The sequence below is a fragment of the Spinacia oleracea genome, chromosome 2, assembly GCF_020520425.1.
Source record: "Spinacia oleracea cultivar Varoflay chromosome 2, BTI_SOV_V1, whole genome shotgun sequence".
Classification (NCBI taxonomy): Eukaryota; Viridiplantae; Streptophyta; class Magnoliopsida; order Caryophyllales; family Amaranthaceae; genus Spinacia; species Spinacia oleracea.
Window position 1 is genome coordinate 86,392,135 of NC_079488.1, and position 19,105 is coordinate 86,411,239.

Sequence of the window (19,105 nt, forward strand, 5' to 3'; positions counted from 1 at the left end):
ATGGAAATAACAATCAAGCTAAGTAGAGAAATCAAACAATTAATCATGCTAATTAATCAAAAACGAAATTAAAGCAACCAAATCAATCAAACATATTTTTGGGGTTTTCTCAATATGAAGGAAAGCACAAGATTAAGGAGAAATAAATTTACTATGAAGCTTCAATTGTTTTGCACTTGGATTGGATCTTCAAAAGCAATAAAACAAGGCCTAAGTGTTTCTCTCTCTAAACTCTAGGAAATCTGAAAAGTAGAACAATAATGGAATCCCCAAAAGTTGGGGGAAAAATGAGTATTTATACTCTTTCCTAATTAATAAGGACAAAGTAAGCTACAAAATCAAGAAATCTGGACGTTGGTGTCGGCGTACAAAGAGGGTTAAGGCGCATCAAAATGGGTATGCAAGGGCGCACTCAAACTTGGTGTGGGCGCACAACTTAAGTGAGAGAAAGCTACGAATGCCAAAACTCGATAATTGTGCGGGGGCACCAAATAAGGTGCGGGCGCATGTTTCAAGGCGCATATGAAAAATTGGAAACTCAGCTGCGGAGACCGGTGCGGGTGCACCTTGCTGGAAGGCTCAAAATGACAAAATACAATAGCTTCTGAAAATTTTCTACAGTGGTGCTTCCCTTCGTGTACGGGCGCATAACTTTTGGTGCGGGAGCAATGTTGATAAATTCTTAAAACTCCTGTATGAGCTTGTTCGGGCGCTTATAATTTGGTGCGGGCCCGATCGGGCCAAATTCCGCCCGATCGGGCGGTTGCGAAAAGCTCAACTCACAGCCCAGGATGACCGCCCGACTCGGACCGGGCGAAGCCCGCCCGATCGGGCGCGCGTTGACGACTTCAGTTTCCTTTTATTTCGCCCGATATTATCATTTCGCCCTCAGCTCAAAGGGCGATTTGCAGAAGTCATCATCCTTCGCCCATATCACCGAGTCTAACTCCCGGGGCTCAACCGTAAGCATCTATGGCTCCCGAAAGTCGACGATAGTTGTCCCGAACTTTCTCGGGCTCGTGTAGTGGCCTAAATCACCATGAAACGGGTCTAAAAAGACCAATTTCTCACTAAGTAATCTGAAACTCAAGGCACACTCAATAACACAGATTAATACTAAAAACGGCTCCTAAGAGCTCATTTGATGCATAAATACTAAGGGACGGGGGTAAAACTCTATATAAAACACACATATCAAACTCCCCCAAGCTAGATCCTTGCTTGTCCCTAAGCAAGGAAATCATCGATGAATACAAGATCAACTTCACCCCTAACATATTTCAAAACGAAAGACACAATTCAAGGAAAAATTCAACGAGCATGCATCAATGTCAACCAATCATATGTAGGGATGGATTGGGCCACTGACTTTAGGAGTACCTCTATTCCTGATCTAGACAGACATCGTTTCCACCTTTTAATCTTCTTCCACACTCGGTCTTGAAGAACCTGGAAAACAACTTTCTTGGATTTTCCCACATAAGTTGGGAGGCCAAAATATTTTTAGTGCTCATTCACAACGTGAAATTCAACTTCATCTGAAGCGTATTCTGCATATTAGTGCTTATTACGACTGGAAGAGACTTTCAATTTTTCCAGATTAATTTTTTGTCCCGAGGCTGCTTCATAAGAGTTAAGGATATCAATGATCATTTCTGCCTCTGTGTCACAAGCTTTAGTAAATAAAAGGATGTCATCTGCAAAGAACAACTGGGAAAAAGGGGGAACATTCCTACCAATTTAAATACCATGTATCAACCGTCGAGATTCTGCATCCCTCAAAAGGGCGGAGAGCCCCTCCGCACAAATCAGAAAGAGTAACTGAGACATAGGGTCCCCTTGCCGCACCCTCCTACTTGGGCTAAACTGAGTAGAAGGGAAGCCATTTAACAAAATAGAGTAGGATACCGACGAAACCATCTCATGATAAGCTCCACAAAAGATTCTTTTAATCCTAACTTTCACATCATGCTCCGTATAAAGTCCCACTCAACACGATCGTAGGCCTTACTCAGTTACTCACATCTAATTTCATAGCCATAAATCCCTATAACACCCTTCTTCTTTTTCCTCAAGTAATGAAAGAGCTCATAAGCCACTAATACATTATCAGTAATAAGTCGACCGGGAACAAAAGCACTCTGAGACTCACTTATAACAGACTGGAGTACTATTTTGAGTCTATTAGAGATCACCTTCGAGTGAAGCTTGTATAACACATTACATAAACTAATCGGGCGATAGTCTTTCGTAGACTGACAAACTTTTTTCTTAGGTATGAAAACAATATGGGTATGATTTCAATTTGATCCAAGGCAGCCCCATTATTTAAAATATTCAAGACATACGAAATTACATCATTACCAACAATATGCCAATATTTCTTATAAAAGAGGGTGGACATACCATCCGCACCGGGCTCCTTCGTGGGGTGCCCAATAGGTTTCTTGACGACTTTCCAGCTCATCTATCTCACCAGTCACCATCAAGTTTACGAATATCCCCTATGTTGGCCTCGGATGCTGGCATTGACATTAACACCTTTTGTTTGCGATTTCTGTTACAAAATCGCGAGTCTGACTACTACTCCAGCTATTTAATCTGCTATCTTCGATTTGATGTCCCTGCCTTCGTTCATGCTCCATGTATCACAATTAAGGGCCAATAAACAAGCCCATAACACGTACTATTCTATGGTTTTTTATGTTTTGCGTTAAATTGGTTTGTACTACGTAAAACCTAGTAGACCTGGTATTAGTAGCTTCAAATATGTAAGCGTTTTGAATGGTACCCGAAACAAATGTAGTGTGTGGTTGTCATTTGTAAACTTGCTTTGGTTAATTGATTTACCCGATATCCAAAAAATAAGAGAGCTTAATGTGTATACCATCTACTCTAGATACTTTGCAACACAAAAGGTTATAGATACGTAGTACTTTGCATTTCATTGTCAATGACTCAATGCGGTTGTTTTGTGATAGTCAATTTACAGTTCTCATTGATAGTGTCAAATCGGGTCTATTGTTGATTACGTAGCAGTTAATCGGCATCGATTCAGATATAATAGCATAATAGCGTTTTGTGTGGGATCAATATATCCAAACAGATTGAATGTGTAAATTTTATATCCCAGGTCAATTAGATTTTATAAAGACCATAAAAAGTATCATTTCTTGTGCTAGTGAATATTACAAATTTCAAAAACAATCCGGAGTACAAGATACTCACTCCGTAACAAGAACATCAAAAAATAAGAAATCCCAACTCTTTTAAAGAGGTGTTTATAAAATATTCCCGCCAATTGAACTTATTTAGTAATAGAAATAGATAAATTAACGCTAAAGAAGAAGGCAGGCAAAGGTGACATAAGCGAAGAAGGATGCATTGAGCAAACAAGGGCAGACAAGCCATGGTGCATGACTTTTACGAGAAGTAGGAACATGATTATTTATATTCCCTCCACCACCACCGCCACCTCCTCTGCCACCGCGGCCACCCTGTCTCCGGTAGGAATGGATTGCATAATCAACATTATTATCTCTTGCTTCGTCACATTGAAGTCCACTCTCATTGAAAAATGATTGTGATCCATGACATGCCGTTTTATTTAATTTTGTTGCACCTGTAACATGCATGTACGTACCATGTTACAAACTTACGACGACAATAGATCTAGAGATAAAAGTTATGTATTCAGTCGTGCAATGAAACGTACTAAAGCTCTATAGAAGCTAATACTCCCTCCGTCCCTTAATACTCGACCTATTTTGACCGGACACGTTTGTCAATGCACAACTTTGATCACTAATTTCTCTAACTATATATTATAAAAACTTATAAAAATATTAATATTTTGAAAATATATATTAAAATGAAGCCAACAACATATTGTATACTAACATTTGTTTTCATATACTAGAAATAAAATAGGGTCAAAGTGAATCATGTGAATAGTGCAAAAAGTCAAAACAGATCGAGTATTAAGGGACGGAGAGAGTAGCGCGCATTGTCAACTTATTAGATTAAGTATGAACAATTCTTGTGTGTTTCACCAGGATACCATAATTTAGCGAATTAGCGACGATAATTGTCAAAACCAGCACTGGACATCCATAACATGTCATCCAAAACCCAGAAACTAAACTATCTTGTTTATCTATCAAATACATGATAAAATTGATAATATAAAACTGTTAAACATTTACTCAAAAGTCATACAGAGTAAAACATTCAAATTACTAGTACTAAAAACTTAACACGTACGTAGTACTTATAAATAATTAAATATAATGCTAATTTGCGTTGCTCAAGTTTTTTTTCAAACTCGAAATAGGCTAGGAAGATAGCAATGTTGTTGGGAACTCATTTTCATTTCGGAAACAAAGCAAATTAGCTAAATGTAACAATGTTTATCTTAGTTTACGTTTGATTTATGATAAATGATTTTTCAATAGAAAAAACAAATTCAGCAGATGGGTGAGGATTGATGGAAAGAGATAATGAAGAGAAAGGTAAGGAAGTAAAGTGTGTTTCCTCCCTTTCAAATGAAGAATGTATTTCACTTTTGAAAGAGTTACGGAGTATTGAAAAATATTTTACGACCTTACCGTAATAAACAACATAAAATGATTGAGAAAAGTAAATTCATTACAAAAAAAATAAAAAAAACCTTTTACCCAAACCAAAAGCTCCCTCAAATTAATTTATTTTACTATTAAGGGTAAATTCGATCAAAATATAACATATTGGAAAAAAAAAATCAAAAAAATGATAATGATAAATAATGCAAAACGACCAACAAATGAAAAAAGTATTCCGTGAAACCAGATTCTTCAACGTGGATCTGCCAGTATATGTTAGGCGTACATTCTACGGGATTAGGACAATTAGCTTCTTAATAAAATTAATTAAGAAACCAAGATTCAACATTTCAACTTTCTATTTTGTTAACCGTTCTTATGACTTCATTATGACTACTGTCTACTTATGATGTGATATAATCCTACTAAGTCACTAACTGGCTCACCATTTTAGAAATGACTTGTGAGTTCACGGTAACTCTGCTCATTTAATAATTACTAGTCTTTTATGCACGCGATACGTGTGAATATAAGAAATAGATTTGTATTATTACATTTAAACCTGAAATAACATGTAAAAATGTAATATAAATATGATGCGTGCGAATATAAGAAACATATAGGTTAGATAGAACCGAGCGCATATAAACAGATTGATTAAAATGATAATAATTTATTTAAGAGGCTAGATTGATTAAAATGCTTCTTTGGATTTTTTCTATTGGGCAACTTGTTATTATATTCTCTATTCTACAAGTATATATAGAGGGTATTTTAGTAATCCAAATGGACACCAAAAGTGGATTTACTAAAATAACTCACATTTTCACTTATATAATAGAGATTGACTAGAATTTATCAAAGGAGCCATAACTTTAGATGCATCTTTCATCTTTGATAGCCAATCAACATAAGTTACTTTTTTTATTTTTATTTTTCTTATTAAGAAAAGTGTTTACAAAATTGACCAGATTAAAAAAAATAGATCCAAAACAGAGCTACGAGGCTAAAATAAAGTTATCCCAAGAATAAAACTGAAATATTAATCAAATAATGAAATCTTAAAGAAATAGGCAATGGGTTAGTTTAGTACAAGTAACTAAGTGATTGTTATTTAAAATAGGAAATTTTGTGAAACACTACCTTTAAGTTTGGTGGTTTTGTGAATTGCTACCTTATAAAAAAAAAATTTAATTTAACTACCTTATAAGCTTGGTTTGTTTGACTAACACTACCATTTGACGTTTTTCGTTAATGTTTTCCGTCGTGTATTTCTTCTATTCTTTTAAATATCTCTGTTCATTTGTCATTTTGTGCATTTGCCATATTAAATAACCGTTGTAGTGGAGTCCAAAGACGTAAAACATTAACAAAAAAACGGCAAATGGTAGTGTTAGTCAAACAAACCAAACTTATAAGGTAGTAAAATATAATTTCCTTTTTAAAAGGTAGCAATTCACAAAACCACCAAACTTAAAGGTAGTGTTTCACTAAATTTCCTTTAAAATAAAAGAAGTCATAAGAAAGAAAATTACCTTGAGAAGAAGCATGATGATGAGTAGTTGGGGAGCTGGATGAGGTTTGTGATATAAAGTTTGAGAAGGTTAGAATGGAAATAATGAACAACACATGATGAATTTTCATGTTTATGGAGTACTCAGTATTTGGTTGAAGAGAAGTGAAGTACTTTGATGTTAATGAATGTTGTTTATGCTACTTTGATGCTCAACTTCAACTAAGTACAACTATTGAATCATTGAATTTGCTTTTGCGAAAGCGAAAGCGAAAGCGAAAGGGCTTTTCACATGTCTACACTACATTATTTCATTATTCATTACTCCGTACTACTATTTTAATTATTATGTTTATATTATGTTTTATGATTAATATTTTGGATTACATTTAGTTGACTCGTTGCAATATTCCAATCTCATTAACAACCTGGTTATTCCAGCTACGATATTCGTTTTTTTCAAATGACACAATTCGACTTTTGACATTATTTATATTATTTACTTTGAATAGTAATTGTGATTTATAGTTAAGAAAAATATAATTATATAGGACTTTGTTATAATCGTCTCATTGTATAAATTTATAATAAAAGTTTTATAAGTTTTACTCATAGATAATTAAAAATAGTAACGATTGAAACATTGCATTGGTAAACCTGACAAAAAAAAATTGTGTCAACTACAAAAGAACGGACGATCTCGATTAGGGTTAATCGGACTATGGCCCTGTTTGGCAATTGGCTGTTGGCTGTTGGCTGTCAGCTGTTTTACTTGGCTGGTTTGACTGGCTGTTCAAGTTGGCTGCTTTTGTTGGCTGTTTGACTATGGATTGGTTACAAATATGTTTGGTAAAATCAGTTGTTGGCTGTTGGCTGTAGCTATGTAAAATGACATTTAAGGACATTTAATGTATTTTATTCATTTTTCAATACATACTTTGTATTATGTACGGAGTAAAACGTAATTACAAATAAATAAAATATAAATTTAAAAATAAATTACTTTATGCAATAGTATTAATAAATTATTATTTTAATTAATAATTATGGAGTAATAATTAATAACTAATAATTAATAATCAATGATTAATAATTAATAATTAATAATAATTAAATTAATAATAATTATTAATTAATCATTAATAATTAATGATTAATTATTATTAATTAATAACTAATTATTTATTAATTATTCACTTTTAGTTATTAGTCATTAATTAATACGGAGTACTCCGTAATTATTAATTATTAGTTATTAGTTATTAATTATTAATTATTAATTATTAATTATTAATTATTAATTATTAATTATTAATTATTAATTATTAATTATTAATTATTAATTATTAATTATTAATTATTAATTATTAATTATTAATTATTAATTATTAATTATTAATTATTAATTATTAATTATTAATTATTAATTATTAATTATTAATTATTAATTATTAATTACTAATTACCACCCTCTCTCTCTCTCCTCCCCCACCTCTCCGTTCTCTTTCTTCAGATCAGCAGAAACCCCCTCTTTCAACTCCTTCCCTTTACAACTGCTAGACCTCTGATGGTTCTCTTTCGTCGTGCATCACCGTCGTTAATCCTCAATGAATACGCAACCTCTCTTTCTCTCTCCCCTGCGAACCCTCTGCTTCCCTCCAACCTCACTTTACTCTCCTATAAGAACATTGTAATAGCCTACAACCTCACTTTCTCTATCACTAGCGACCCTGTCCCCGCCCTCCATCATGCCTTCTATTTCCCCACCAAACCCGACCTTGGTAAGTATTTGGTTGTTATTAGTGGTCGCTTTTAATTGGTGAGTGTTTGTGTTGTTGGTGCTGATGCAGGAAGGCTATCTCCTTCACTGCTTACTAACCTTCGAGGTGAAGATCAGCTTAAAGAATAGAAATAACAGAAGAAGAGAGGACAGAATAGAGATCAGAATAAGAAGAAAAGAAGAAGAAGAAGGAAGAAGAAGAAGACTTAGAATTAGAATCAGAATCAGAATCAGTTTAGGGATTAGAAGGAGGAGAGATATTTCAATATGTAATTCGATGATTAATACAATGATCAAAATCCCCTATTTATACAACTGTTAAAATGCAACTAAAAACAACAAATAACAACCAAGTGCCACATCAGCAGAAGTAGTTACAACAACCTGTAACAAACTATTTGTTTGGCGCCAAAAGTCAACTTCCAAATGAGTTGACTAAAACTTCCTTAACATACCTCCCTTGTTCAGAAAAAACTTGTCCCAAGTTTAAGGTAAGGTAAAAGCTGGAAATGCTACTTCAAACTCATCAGCGTTCATCCATGATGATTCATGGGAGGGAAAATTTTCCCATTGAACAAGATATTGAACCAAAGGCTGATTCTAGAACTTTATAACCCTACTGTCCAAGATAGCAATAGGTTTATAGACTGATGTAGCATTCTTGCCTTGAAACCATTCTGGAATATGAGCAGCAATAGGTAGATTTCCATGAAAAGCCTTCAGTTGAGACACATGAAAAACATTGTGAATTCTGGCTTCCTGTGGCAGTTGCAGCTGATAAGCCACTTTACCAATGACAGCTGTCACCTGAAATGGTCCATAGTATTTCAGTGACATCTTTTTATTGGCCCTTGACTGAACTGACTGCTGTCTATAGGGTTGTAGCTTAAGCCACACCCAATCACCCACTTTGCATACCCTATCAGACCTATGCTTATCTGCCTGATTCTTCATTCTTGTTTGGGCTTTGTGAAGATGGGACTTTAGGAGAGTAAGCATAACCTCTCTCCTCTGCAAACTCCTATCAATCTCTTCATTATTTGAGTCACCAAGAAGATAGGGTAAGTGTATAGGTGGTGGATGTCCATATACCACTTCATAGGGAGTCAACTGTGTAGAAGAGTGGAAGTGGGTGTTATACCACCACTCTGCCAAAGGCAACCAAGCATGCCATTCCTTAGGATTTTCATTACACATGCATCTTAGATAAGTTTCTAAACACATGTTTACTACTTCAGTCTGACCATCAGTTTTTGAGTGATAAGCAGAAGAGAGAAGAAAGGATGTGCCATGTAAGCTGAAGAGTCCTTTCTAGAACTGACTTAAGAAGATAGCATCTCTGTCACTAACAATGCTTCTAGGCCACCCATGCAGTTTAAAACCATGGTCCAAATAAGCTTGAGCAACCTGAATGGCAGTGAATGGGTGAGACAAGGTCATGAAATGACTATATTTGCTTAATCTATCCACCTGTGAGGGGGTCGAAAAAGCGCGAGGCTAATGCGTGACCTTGTCCCTCGTGGGTGTGACGATTCTTTTTATTCAATCAAGTGTAATTGGATTTCCTGTGAGTATACACCCAATTGACTAGTAATATAGGAGTCGCCATTCAGTTTTTAACGACAATGAGAAAAACTGACAAAACCCGGTTATCGTGACATAAAGGGAGTGCAATTATGTTTGACCACGACGGCCGTAGGTTCCCTTGTGATCCCTGGTGTGGGGATCTCTCAATATACACCCGCAAGGTAGAGATTGAGGGTTCGGGGAACTGTAACTACCGAGAGGAGTAATTCGCTCGTCGATAACTCTAGAGGCAGGATATCCTTACTAGCTCAGCATAAATAATTGAAGGGACATGCGTTAACTATTAAACTAATCTGAGTTGATTTTAGCAATATGCAACATATAATACTAATTCGATCGTGATTATCTGATTTAAATAGCATTAAGGGACCTAGCATGATAATCCGATTTCCCAAGAATATTATATTTGTTAGGCGTGATAGAACAATCATATTAGGTTAGTTTAACAGTTCATAAAAAGGGCGAGGAAAGCAGTTAAATCATCGAAAAGGGACACATTACGACGCACCCTTGAGAGGTGCGTCACGGTTCTCAGAAACTAACCACTTTGACTTTACTATTTCTCCTTTTATTTAACGAATCTCAATTATGGGACAGGATACGTTCTGTTCGATTTATGGATCGATTGCGACAGAACGCGTGAACAGTTTCGCAGCGAGAGGCTTAGACTAAGGGGTTTAGAGTCAATACTCAGAATATATTATGTGTTGTTGTCCTTTCACGTCGAAACTAGGGGCTTGAGATTCGGATTGCTGAAATCCGTAGAGTTTGAGATTAATTCGAGTCTTTTAGCGCGTATCAATTTTGTGACGGAATGCGTCTGGGCCCGTTAAGAACTCTAGGCTCGTTAGGATTTTGATTAATACGTAACTCTTATTTCCGAATCCTATTAGGAATAGGGTTCTCGCGGTTTTCTATCTCATTTAGGATTTATGTTGGAGTGCAACACCTAATTCTGACAGGTTTCTATCTTTTATGATTTGCCACTTTTAGAAGCTACCTTTTACGGCAGTTACTATTTTTAGCAGGTTTCCATAAATAGCAGGTTTCGGGTGAAATGAAATGGGGAATCTAGATTCGTTTATTTTATAGGAGATGCGTTGTCAAGTGGAGTTTTTATGCTTTCATCATCGAACCTTTCCCTTGCGGGAATGGGGACAAAAGTAGGTGTCTACAGTTAGCCCCCACTTTGACTGAGTCTTGGAGTAAGACGATGGTCAAAGTATTAGACGGAGTGCGTCACACAAACCATGGTGTATGTGACCTGTTTTGCGAGGGTCTCACAAGCCCCCGAGTGATAACATTTGACTTAAGGGTCATCATTTGAAGTGTCGACATATCCCTCACGTGTCATTGGGATTTGTCAACTGATAGTATAGAAACTTCCTCACTTTGTCATTGGAAGGATCTAAAGATGCGTAGAAACTCCCTCACTTTCTCATTGGGAGTAACTACAGATGTTTTCGAAATTAAAGATGTAAAGTGTAATTGGGCCTGGCCAAGCCCAATCACGAGGTAAAACGTTTTTAAAGATTCTCATTTTCAGGGCTAGCTAAACGAGAAAACCCCTTGTGTTTATAGGACGTAAAACGAAGGAAAATCCAACACACCAATCCTTTAATTTTTGGAAAAATGGAAAACCAATAAAATTTATCGCTGCAGCGACTAAGGACCTGCGCTGTTAGTGACGCAGACCCCGCCCGCTGAAGGTGGGCGTGCCTGTCCGCTGAGGGTGGACCCCCCGTCCGATAGAAGTGGACGAATCTGTTTTGATGTTTTTGAAAATAAGGACCTACGCGGTGTGACGTAGACCCCGCCGGCTGAAGATGGCCAGCCTGTCCGCTGAGGGTGGACCCCCCCGTCCGATAGAAGTGGACGAATCTGTTTTGATGTTTTTGAAAATAAGGACCTACGCGGTTTGTGACGTAGACCCCGCCGGCTGAAGATGGCGAGCCTGTCCGCTGAGGGTGGACCCCCCGTCCGATAGAAGTGGACGAATCTGTTTTGAAATTTTATTTTGTTTTTTTTAAATAAGGACCTACGTGGTTTGCGCCGTAGACCCCGCCGGCTGAAGACGGCGAGCCTATTTTAAATTTGAAGACTTTATTTTTCGAAAACTGAGGACCTGCGCGGCTTAGAGACGCAGACCCCGCCCGCTGAGGGTGGGCGAGCCCATTTTGAATTTCTTTTTTTGTCTATGTAGAAGGGCTTTTGTGATTACAACCTGTTGGTGGGGCGTAATATTTTAGATGTGTCCTATAAGTGGGTCCACACTGTGTATATTTTTGTTTAACAATATATTTTTTGAGATATCCAAACATGACATGGTGCATGGCGCAGTCCAGGAATGTGATGTTGATCGCGCGCTCCTCGTTGGAGTCTATTTTTTTTGCGTGAGCCCCCAAGCACTGGGGCTCGTCGGTTGTTTTTCGCATCTTGTAATCATGTTTGGGGTCATGCTCGTATGTGCGAGCGACCTTTGTAGTGGTGTGCTACTCTTAACAAAGTCGTGAGGTGCGACTTTCAGCAATTTTCAAGTCGAATGAGTATGGCAGGGCCCACTAGAAGTTAGGGCCTTTTTTGAGCAAGGGTACATTTTTGGCGCCCAGGTGGGGCGTTGAAAGTGTTGCTCGGGCTGGTCTTTTGATGACACAGTTGGCCTCTTGTTCATTCGTTTATTTCACTTGGAAGTTCTATGTATTCTCTTTTCTTTTGTTTTTTCCTTGTTTTTAGAACGTGACGATTTTCTTGAGAAGCCGTAGCCGATTGGTGGACTACGTTGCTTGTCGCTTTGGGGCGATTATTTTAAGGAACTATTGCTCTTAAGGTGTACAGTTATTGCAATAGTCGGGCGAGTTTATATGGCCCGAGGAACATACCTTGAGGTGTAAGAATTTGATCGCTCTTATATTTTTTTTTGAACGTGTTCGTGAATGATGATATGTATGTGCGAACGAGCGTTCATAGAATGGCCGTTGTGTGCGGTCCATTAATCAGTTTGCTTGAATCATTTTTTTTTGAGCAATGACTGATTTTGAATAGTTTGCTTAGAAGCTTGATAGGGGTCAGGTCCATTCATGAAGTGGTCTCAAACATCGTGCCCTTTTGATTGTTCAAACATTTTCTTCGAGATTTTTTATTTTTCCATGGTTGTTTCGTAGCTTGGAGCCCCCAAGTATGCATGTTGAGATGCTTCCTTTTGGCGTACGATTTTGTAGGTTCTTTCGAGAAAGATGCCTTGGGGTTCCGCTCGTGTAGGTGCGAGCTATCCCTTTCGTGGTAGGTAATATTTTGCTACCTTTAATCCTTAATGTAGAAGTCGTGTAGCTTGCATTTTGAATTTGGGCGATAAGTCGTCTTTGCCTCTTTTACACGTGCTCTTGGTCGTGCCCGTGTTAGTGCAATATGCCTTACTCTCTCTCTTTTAGACTTGTACCGTGGGATGATTGAACTTATGGTGCGACGTAAGCTTGTGTGGCCTAACAACCTGTATTAGAACATTTCTCCAGGTGTTGGGATATCATTATTTTTTGCATTGGAGTATTTTCATCACGCCTCGTTCAGGTGCTCGAACAAGTGTAGCACCTTCCGCGTGGGTTTGCACGGCTTATCACTTCGTTCGATGCGAGATTTGATAGGTGTTTCTTTCTTATTTTTATATCTGGGCAAAACTTTGGCTAGCAGAAAGATTCAGCGCCCAGGCTGGGGCGTTAAAGATATCGGCGCCCAGCCCTGGGCGTTGAAAATGATTCCTGGGCAGAATTTTGACAGTTTTTTTTTGATTCTTTTTTTCTTTCGCTTTTGCTTTGGAACGATGTAGACTGTGTAACAGGCGCTTTATAGGGCGAGCGTTATGTGCAGTGGTTTGATCGGAGTTTTGGTGACTCGCGATTTTCAGTTACCCCTGTTAGTGGGGTGACTTTATATATTCTAAGTAGCGCTTAGAATTTGGGAGGGGTTGTAGCCATTCTAAGGTTTGTTTTTCACAATTTAAAGCTTAGGATTGTGCCCCTATGATGTATGTATAGCATTAGCGTCGAGAATTTGCGATAAAATCGTCATTTCGAGCATTTTTAGAGTGTTTTTCTCAAGCCCCCCAATTGTAGCTACGGGATTGGCTTGGTGCTATAATGCTTTGCATACGTCTTTATGCATTCATGGTGACAGGGATCATGAATAGTTTGAACCAGACTCGTTTAGTGCGAGGTACGTTCGAGTAGTGACCTGCTACTTCTCTTGTAAATGTCGTATTATGCGACATCGCCATGGTCAAGGTAGTAACATGTGGAAGTGTGCCTTGACCAAAAGTTAGGTGCCTTTCTTTACACATAATCATATTTGGAAATCTTTTGACTCGCTTGCAAAATTGAGATAAACGCATACTTAGCTTAAACCAACGACACTTTATTATGTTCGAAAAAGTCTTTGAAAATTATTTGAAATCCGAGTCCTACTATGTACAATCCGAGGTGTCCTAAGTAAGTTGACTTATAGAAAGGTTCGTACAGGGTTACATGAGTGAATCAAAATACTGTTACGATTTTTGGAATGCCGCCTAAGGATTTGCTAGAAGCCAGGGTGCAGGCGTCAAGATATTACTTGTGCCCGTTTGGCATATGCTTTAGGCTTTTAGGACCATCTTTTCCAGAATTGCGGGAATATAACCCGTTTTCAAATTGACTTAGATTTACTTGGTGTATGTCTGCACAAAGGGTCAAGGTATACTTAGTTCTTTCCCTAGCTCTTTCATTTCAATTTTTTTAGCCCCCAGTTGCTATTATGTCTTCCCTTTAATGATGTTTTTAGATTTCGATTTTAGATGCCCGTGTCATATGTCTGAGTAGGGTGAGCCTTGGTCAAGTGCCAAGTCCTAATGACAATGTCTGATTTTTTTTTTCAAAGGAGATTTAGCAAGCATTTGAATTACCACGAACGGATACCCTGAGTTCGGAGGAACGATGGGGTGATGCCGTAGAACAATCCTCTTTATTGCAAGCTTACTGCCCTTACTATTTGTTGGCGATCATGACCGTGTCTAGTGGTGAAAGAAGGTCTTTAAGTGAGTTAGTTCGCTTTAGGGAGGGTCAAGTCGAGTACTTTAGAGGTCATGGGCGCTTGCGCTAGCCCCCATTCAATTGAGGCAGAGCGATCTTTTGAGTCTTGGCTATGCGCCTAGGAGTGTGAGTGCTCCTTCTAGCAAGGGTACGTGCCCTTATTATTTTTCGATGTGTGCTCATTAATTTTGGCATTTTGATGACTTGGATTCTTCCTTTTGACTTAAATTTTTCTTTCGACTTGGATTGCAAGTAATTAAATTTCAATAAGGGACTTCTATTTTTTATTCTTGTTTTTCTATAGGCTTTAATATTTTTGTCAAATTGGTTGGACCGAATCATGGATTGCCTACGTATCCGCCTTAAATAGTTTTAATTTGGAATCAGGTCTTGCGTAGTTCTTAGCCTAGAAAATGGTTTCTTAGAATGCCGATTTTAAACAAGTACGTTCTGAGGTGGAAACATATTATTTGAAACGGTAGAATAAGTGAAGTTTATTATTATTTCAATCTACTGCTTTGCCGTAAGCCAAAATTTTGTTTTCTATATTTTTTGAGTACATGTATTTTTTGGTGGTACGTATGTCTGAATACGTGTTGTACCCCCCCAAGTGTTCGTTATTGTTCCGTGTATGTGCGGATAAAATGACGAGCACTTCTGGACAAATTTTAGCAAGCAGAGAGATTCAGCGCCCAGGCTGGGGCGCTAAAGATTTCGGCGCCCAGCTGTGGGCGCTGAAAATGACTTCTGGGCGGATCTTTTTTGGTGCGCTAGATGCTTCTTTTTCTTTTTAGACTAACTTTAGAGGCGCTTTGCAAATTTTTTTTTTTATTATTATTTATTATTATTTTTTTTTTTACGTTAAGCGTAGAATGTACTTTTCATTTGTCTTTTTTATTTGTGACTCAAGACGGCTTGAAAGATGGGTTGAATGAGATAGGGTAATTTGTATAGGTATTGGTCAAGCATAAGGATTACATCTGCTAGGATTCATATTTTACGGCCTCAGGCTAGTGTCACGAGTTTACATCAATCAAGGCCAATGAGTAGCATAGGGACGGCTCAAGGGTATAACAATAGGACGTATCCAAACAAGTTATATGGTCATTATGCTAATGGTGGTGTAAGAGCAGGTTTTGGAAATAATGGGTATGCCGCACGTGTCAATGGCCGTGCGTGGTTTGCGGTTGACAACAAGTTCAAGAGAAAGAGTCGAGGTAATGGTTTCTTGGGTTATGGCGATGAGAACATGGATGGGTTAAATGAGCTGAACAGGGACCCCAGAGCGAAGGCGTCTAAGAGCATAAGGATTGGAAAGGGTAGATATCGTAGAATCCTATGATTTGGATTGGTTGACTCGATTCTTTTCCTTCGTTTACTTGGGTAAATGTTGCACTTTTGGGAGGTACGGGATAAGTATTCCATGGCTCGCTCTTTTCGCTCTCCCTTTTCTCTTTCTCTTTTTTCTTTCTTTGCACTTTGGGAGGTGCGGGCTAAGTATTTCATGGCTCGCTCTTTTCGCTCTCCCTTTTCTTTTTCTCTTTTTTCTTTTTCGCTCGAGATTTCCCTCCCCTTTTTATTTAGGCTAAAAGGTAGATGGTTGTGGTCTTTGAGTCACGAGGCGAGACTGAGTGAGCCTCGTTTGGTAGGCCTATAGTGGACCTTTAGCTTTAATAGGCCTAGGGTGGACCTTTTAATTGTCTTACTTTGCAAGCGTATTTAGTCGTTTCTTAAAGTGTGCAAATAGCGTAGATTCGAAACCTTGTTTTTACCTTATTGAAATTTAACGAAAGAATTGCATCGAAAATAACTTTTTTTTTGCTTCTTTTCAGATTCCAGTTTCTGGGATTTAATTGGAAGTTGTGATTTAGACTCGAACTTTCATTAATCTTTCTGATTATAACCCGTGTAGGAATATAAGGAGGTGGCCTAGACTCAAAATAATGACGTGGCATAAGCCTATAATACTTGACCAAGCGACTCTCAGACTTAGGCTAATTGGACCATAACTTCCATTGGTTGACACTTTAGATTTTAACCCTTGGGTGTTCATTTGTTATGCGCCATTTTGCTTAATGTTGGTAAGGTAGTTAGTTGGGGAGATCGAATTTTTATTTTTGCAAGACTAGAATCATTAGTGCGGCTTCCCTCTTAGTGTGTATTGCTTTACCCCAATGGTAGCCTTATGGTATGCCGATTTGGGTATTTTCATGGTTGGTCATGTTGCATTCATGGAAAATCTTTTAGTCCGTACTTAGGAGTATTTAAAGGAGCGAGTGGCTCGAGAGGACTATGATAGTCGTGACCCAATGTGATCTTGAGCCTTGAGGCCATTAATTTTTTGATAATGGTATTGACACCTTAGGTTCACTTTGGGGGTTGTGCGACTATGGGGGAAGGATTTCCAGAATGTGACTGTTTCCATTTTGCAAATACTATAATATATTCTTTTTATTGGTGAGAGAGAGTACTGAGGCCGTGGATTCCTAGCAAGGGATGACAATTACATATGGGTGCTCATTGATTTAAACGTTAGGAAGGGAGACTCGACATGGTTTAACCTTTTAGCTTGCAGAACAACACCAAGTATTAGGACCGATTTTATGGATAAGACAACTAAGACTTAGGATTTAGATTGTACTTCGGCATAGCCTAGTCTAGACTCGGATTTATCTTCTTTATTCGAACATTATTTTTTTCTTGAAAACTTCATTTGAACATTATTTTTTTTGAATACTTTGCCCATGTGACATTCAAGGTTATTTCAATTAGCGTGCTCGGTTTTGGAGCCGATCATCGTCGTCGTAGGAGGCCTAACAACGACACAAAGAGTTATTTTTTTTTTATAAGTCGCTTTTAGAATCGAGTGCTTTTGCATACGCCCTCGTAGCAAATTTTTTTTCGAAAAGTTTTTTTTTTTTTTTTTGCTACATATTTTCTTCATGCGTGGGCACCGAGGCTGCTGTGCCTGACCAAAAGGCCAGGCAGCAACTTCAGCGCCCAAAGAAGGGCGTGAGAAATATCGGCGCCCAGCCAGGGGCGCTGAAAATGCTTCCCTGGCTGGTTCTCATTTTCTGCGTTCGTCCGCTTTTGTTCTTGCGACTTTAATTTTGCGTGCTTGTCTTATAACGTCCTTTACGCGTTGTACAGCGTTTGTGGGATTCGTTACAGGCCATCCCGAGCGTCGCTTTATTTGTAGCGATCGTTCGGGTTTGCGGAACACGTATTTTGGTATAACTCTTTGGCCAATTGGTTCATGAATGTTTGGGCAATTTTTAAGGTCGTTGGTTTTCTAGCATTATTTGTCTAGCATTATTCGTACGCACAATCATAACATAGTCACATAGTTCGCTACATATAACTACATTACAAACATGGATTTGAAAATTAAATATGTCACGTAGTTTATGATAGGCTTCTATGGGTAGTATTTGCGCCTGGCTTGGTACCGCTTCTATCGTAGATCCAACACATGCCCCGGTCGTGGTAGTGTCTTCAACAGACGAATTTCGCCCAAGAGGCCAACCCGCAAGTGCAAGCCAAGGGGGCATGCAGGCGAGAGGGACCTAATGGGCGAGCGATTGGGTTCGGGATAGGTGTACTACCTGCACAAGTACCGAGTGGGAAACATGCGCGGCGTATGCACCCCCCTATTGGCGAAAAAAGGTATCCTTAGTCCCAACTCCCGAGGGAGCCGAGATTCGTTATGCGGTTCTGCCCGTTCACATTAATATGCTGATTTTCAGGTCGTCCCAACTTGATGGGGAAATAAACGCGGGGTAGGATCGTTTCACCCTTCAGCTATTTTGATTACCTACAAGCACGAGTATTTCCTTCACTATCCCCAGTGGAGTCGCCACTGTGAGGGGGTCGAAAAAGCGCGAGGCTAAATGCGTGACCTTGTCCCTCGTGGGTGTGACGATTCTTTTTATTCAATCAAGTGGAATTGGATTTCCTGTGAGTATACACCCAATTGACTAGTAATATAGGAGTCGCCATTCAGTTTTTAACGACAATGAGAAAAACTGACAAAACCAGGTTATCGTGACATAAAGGGAGTGCAATTATGTTTGACCACGACGGCCGTAGGTTCCCTTGTGATCCCTGGTGTGGGGATCTCTCAATATACACCCGCAAGGTAGAGATTGAGGGTTCGGGGGGCTGTAACTACCGAGAGGAGTAATTCGCTCGTCGATAACTCCAGAGGCAGGATATCCTTACTAGCTCAGCATAAATAATTGAAGGGACATGCGTTAACTATTAAACTAATCTGAGTTGATTTTAGCAATATGCAACATATAATACTAATTCGATCGTGATTATCTGATTTAAATAGCATTAAGGGACCTAGCATGATAATCCGATTTCCCAAGAATATTATATTTGTTAGGCGTGATAGAACAATCATATTAGGTTAGTTTAACAGTTCATAAAAAGGGCGAGGAAAGCAGTTAAATCATCGAAAAGGGACACATTACGACGCACCCTTGAGAGGTGCGTCACGGTTCTCAGAAAACTAACCACTTTGACTTTACTATTTCTCCTTTTATTTAACGAAACTCAATTATGGGACAGGATACGTTCTGTTCGA

The 19,105-nt window shown here is 38.4% G+C and overlaps 2 protein-coding genes across 2 annotated transcripts in view; one reads left to right on the plus strand and one right to left on the minus strand.

Annotated features, from left to right (window-relative positions):
* LOC110792786 (uncharacterized) overlaps positions 1–19,105 on the plus strand; it is an 88,057-nt gene that overhangs the window by 25,111 nt on the left and 43,841 nt on the right. The gene's annotated exons all lie outside the window — the stretch shown is intronic.
* LOC110792773 (uncharacterized) lies at positions 3,106–6,478 on the minus strand. The gene is made up of 2 exons (XM_056837193.1): positions 6,116–6,478; positions 3,106–3,622 (listed from the first exon to the last, which is right to left on the minus strand). Exons 1-2 carry the CDS (start codon positions 6,222–6,224, stop codon positions 3,339–3,341), a joined length of 393 nt encoding a protein of 130 aa, XP_056693171.1. The 5' UTR covers positions 6,225–6,478; the 3' UTR covers positions 3,106–3,338.

Bases quoted from the DNA above. Each gene is read 5' to 3' on its own strand.
- LOC110792773 (XM_056837193.1), bottom strand. From the start codon at position 6,224: ATGAAAATTCATCATGTGTTGTTCATTATTTCCATTCTAACCTTCTCA. The intron at 3,623-6,115 runs GTAATTTTCTTT...TGCATGTTACAG, and splicing joins TCATCATGCTTCTTCTCAAG to GTGCAACAAAATTAAATAAA.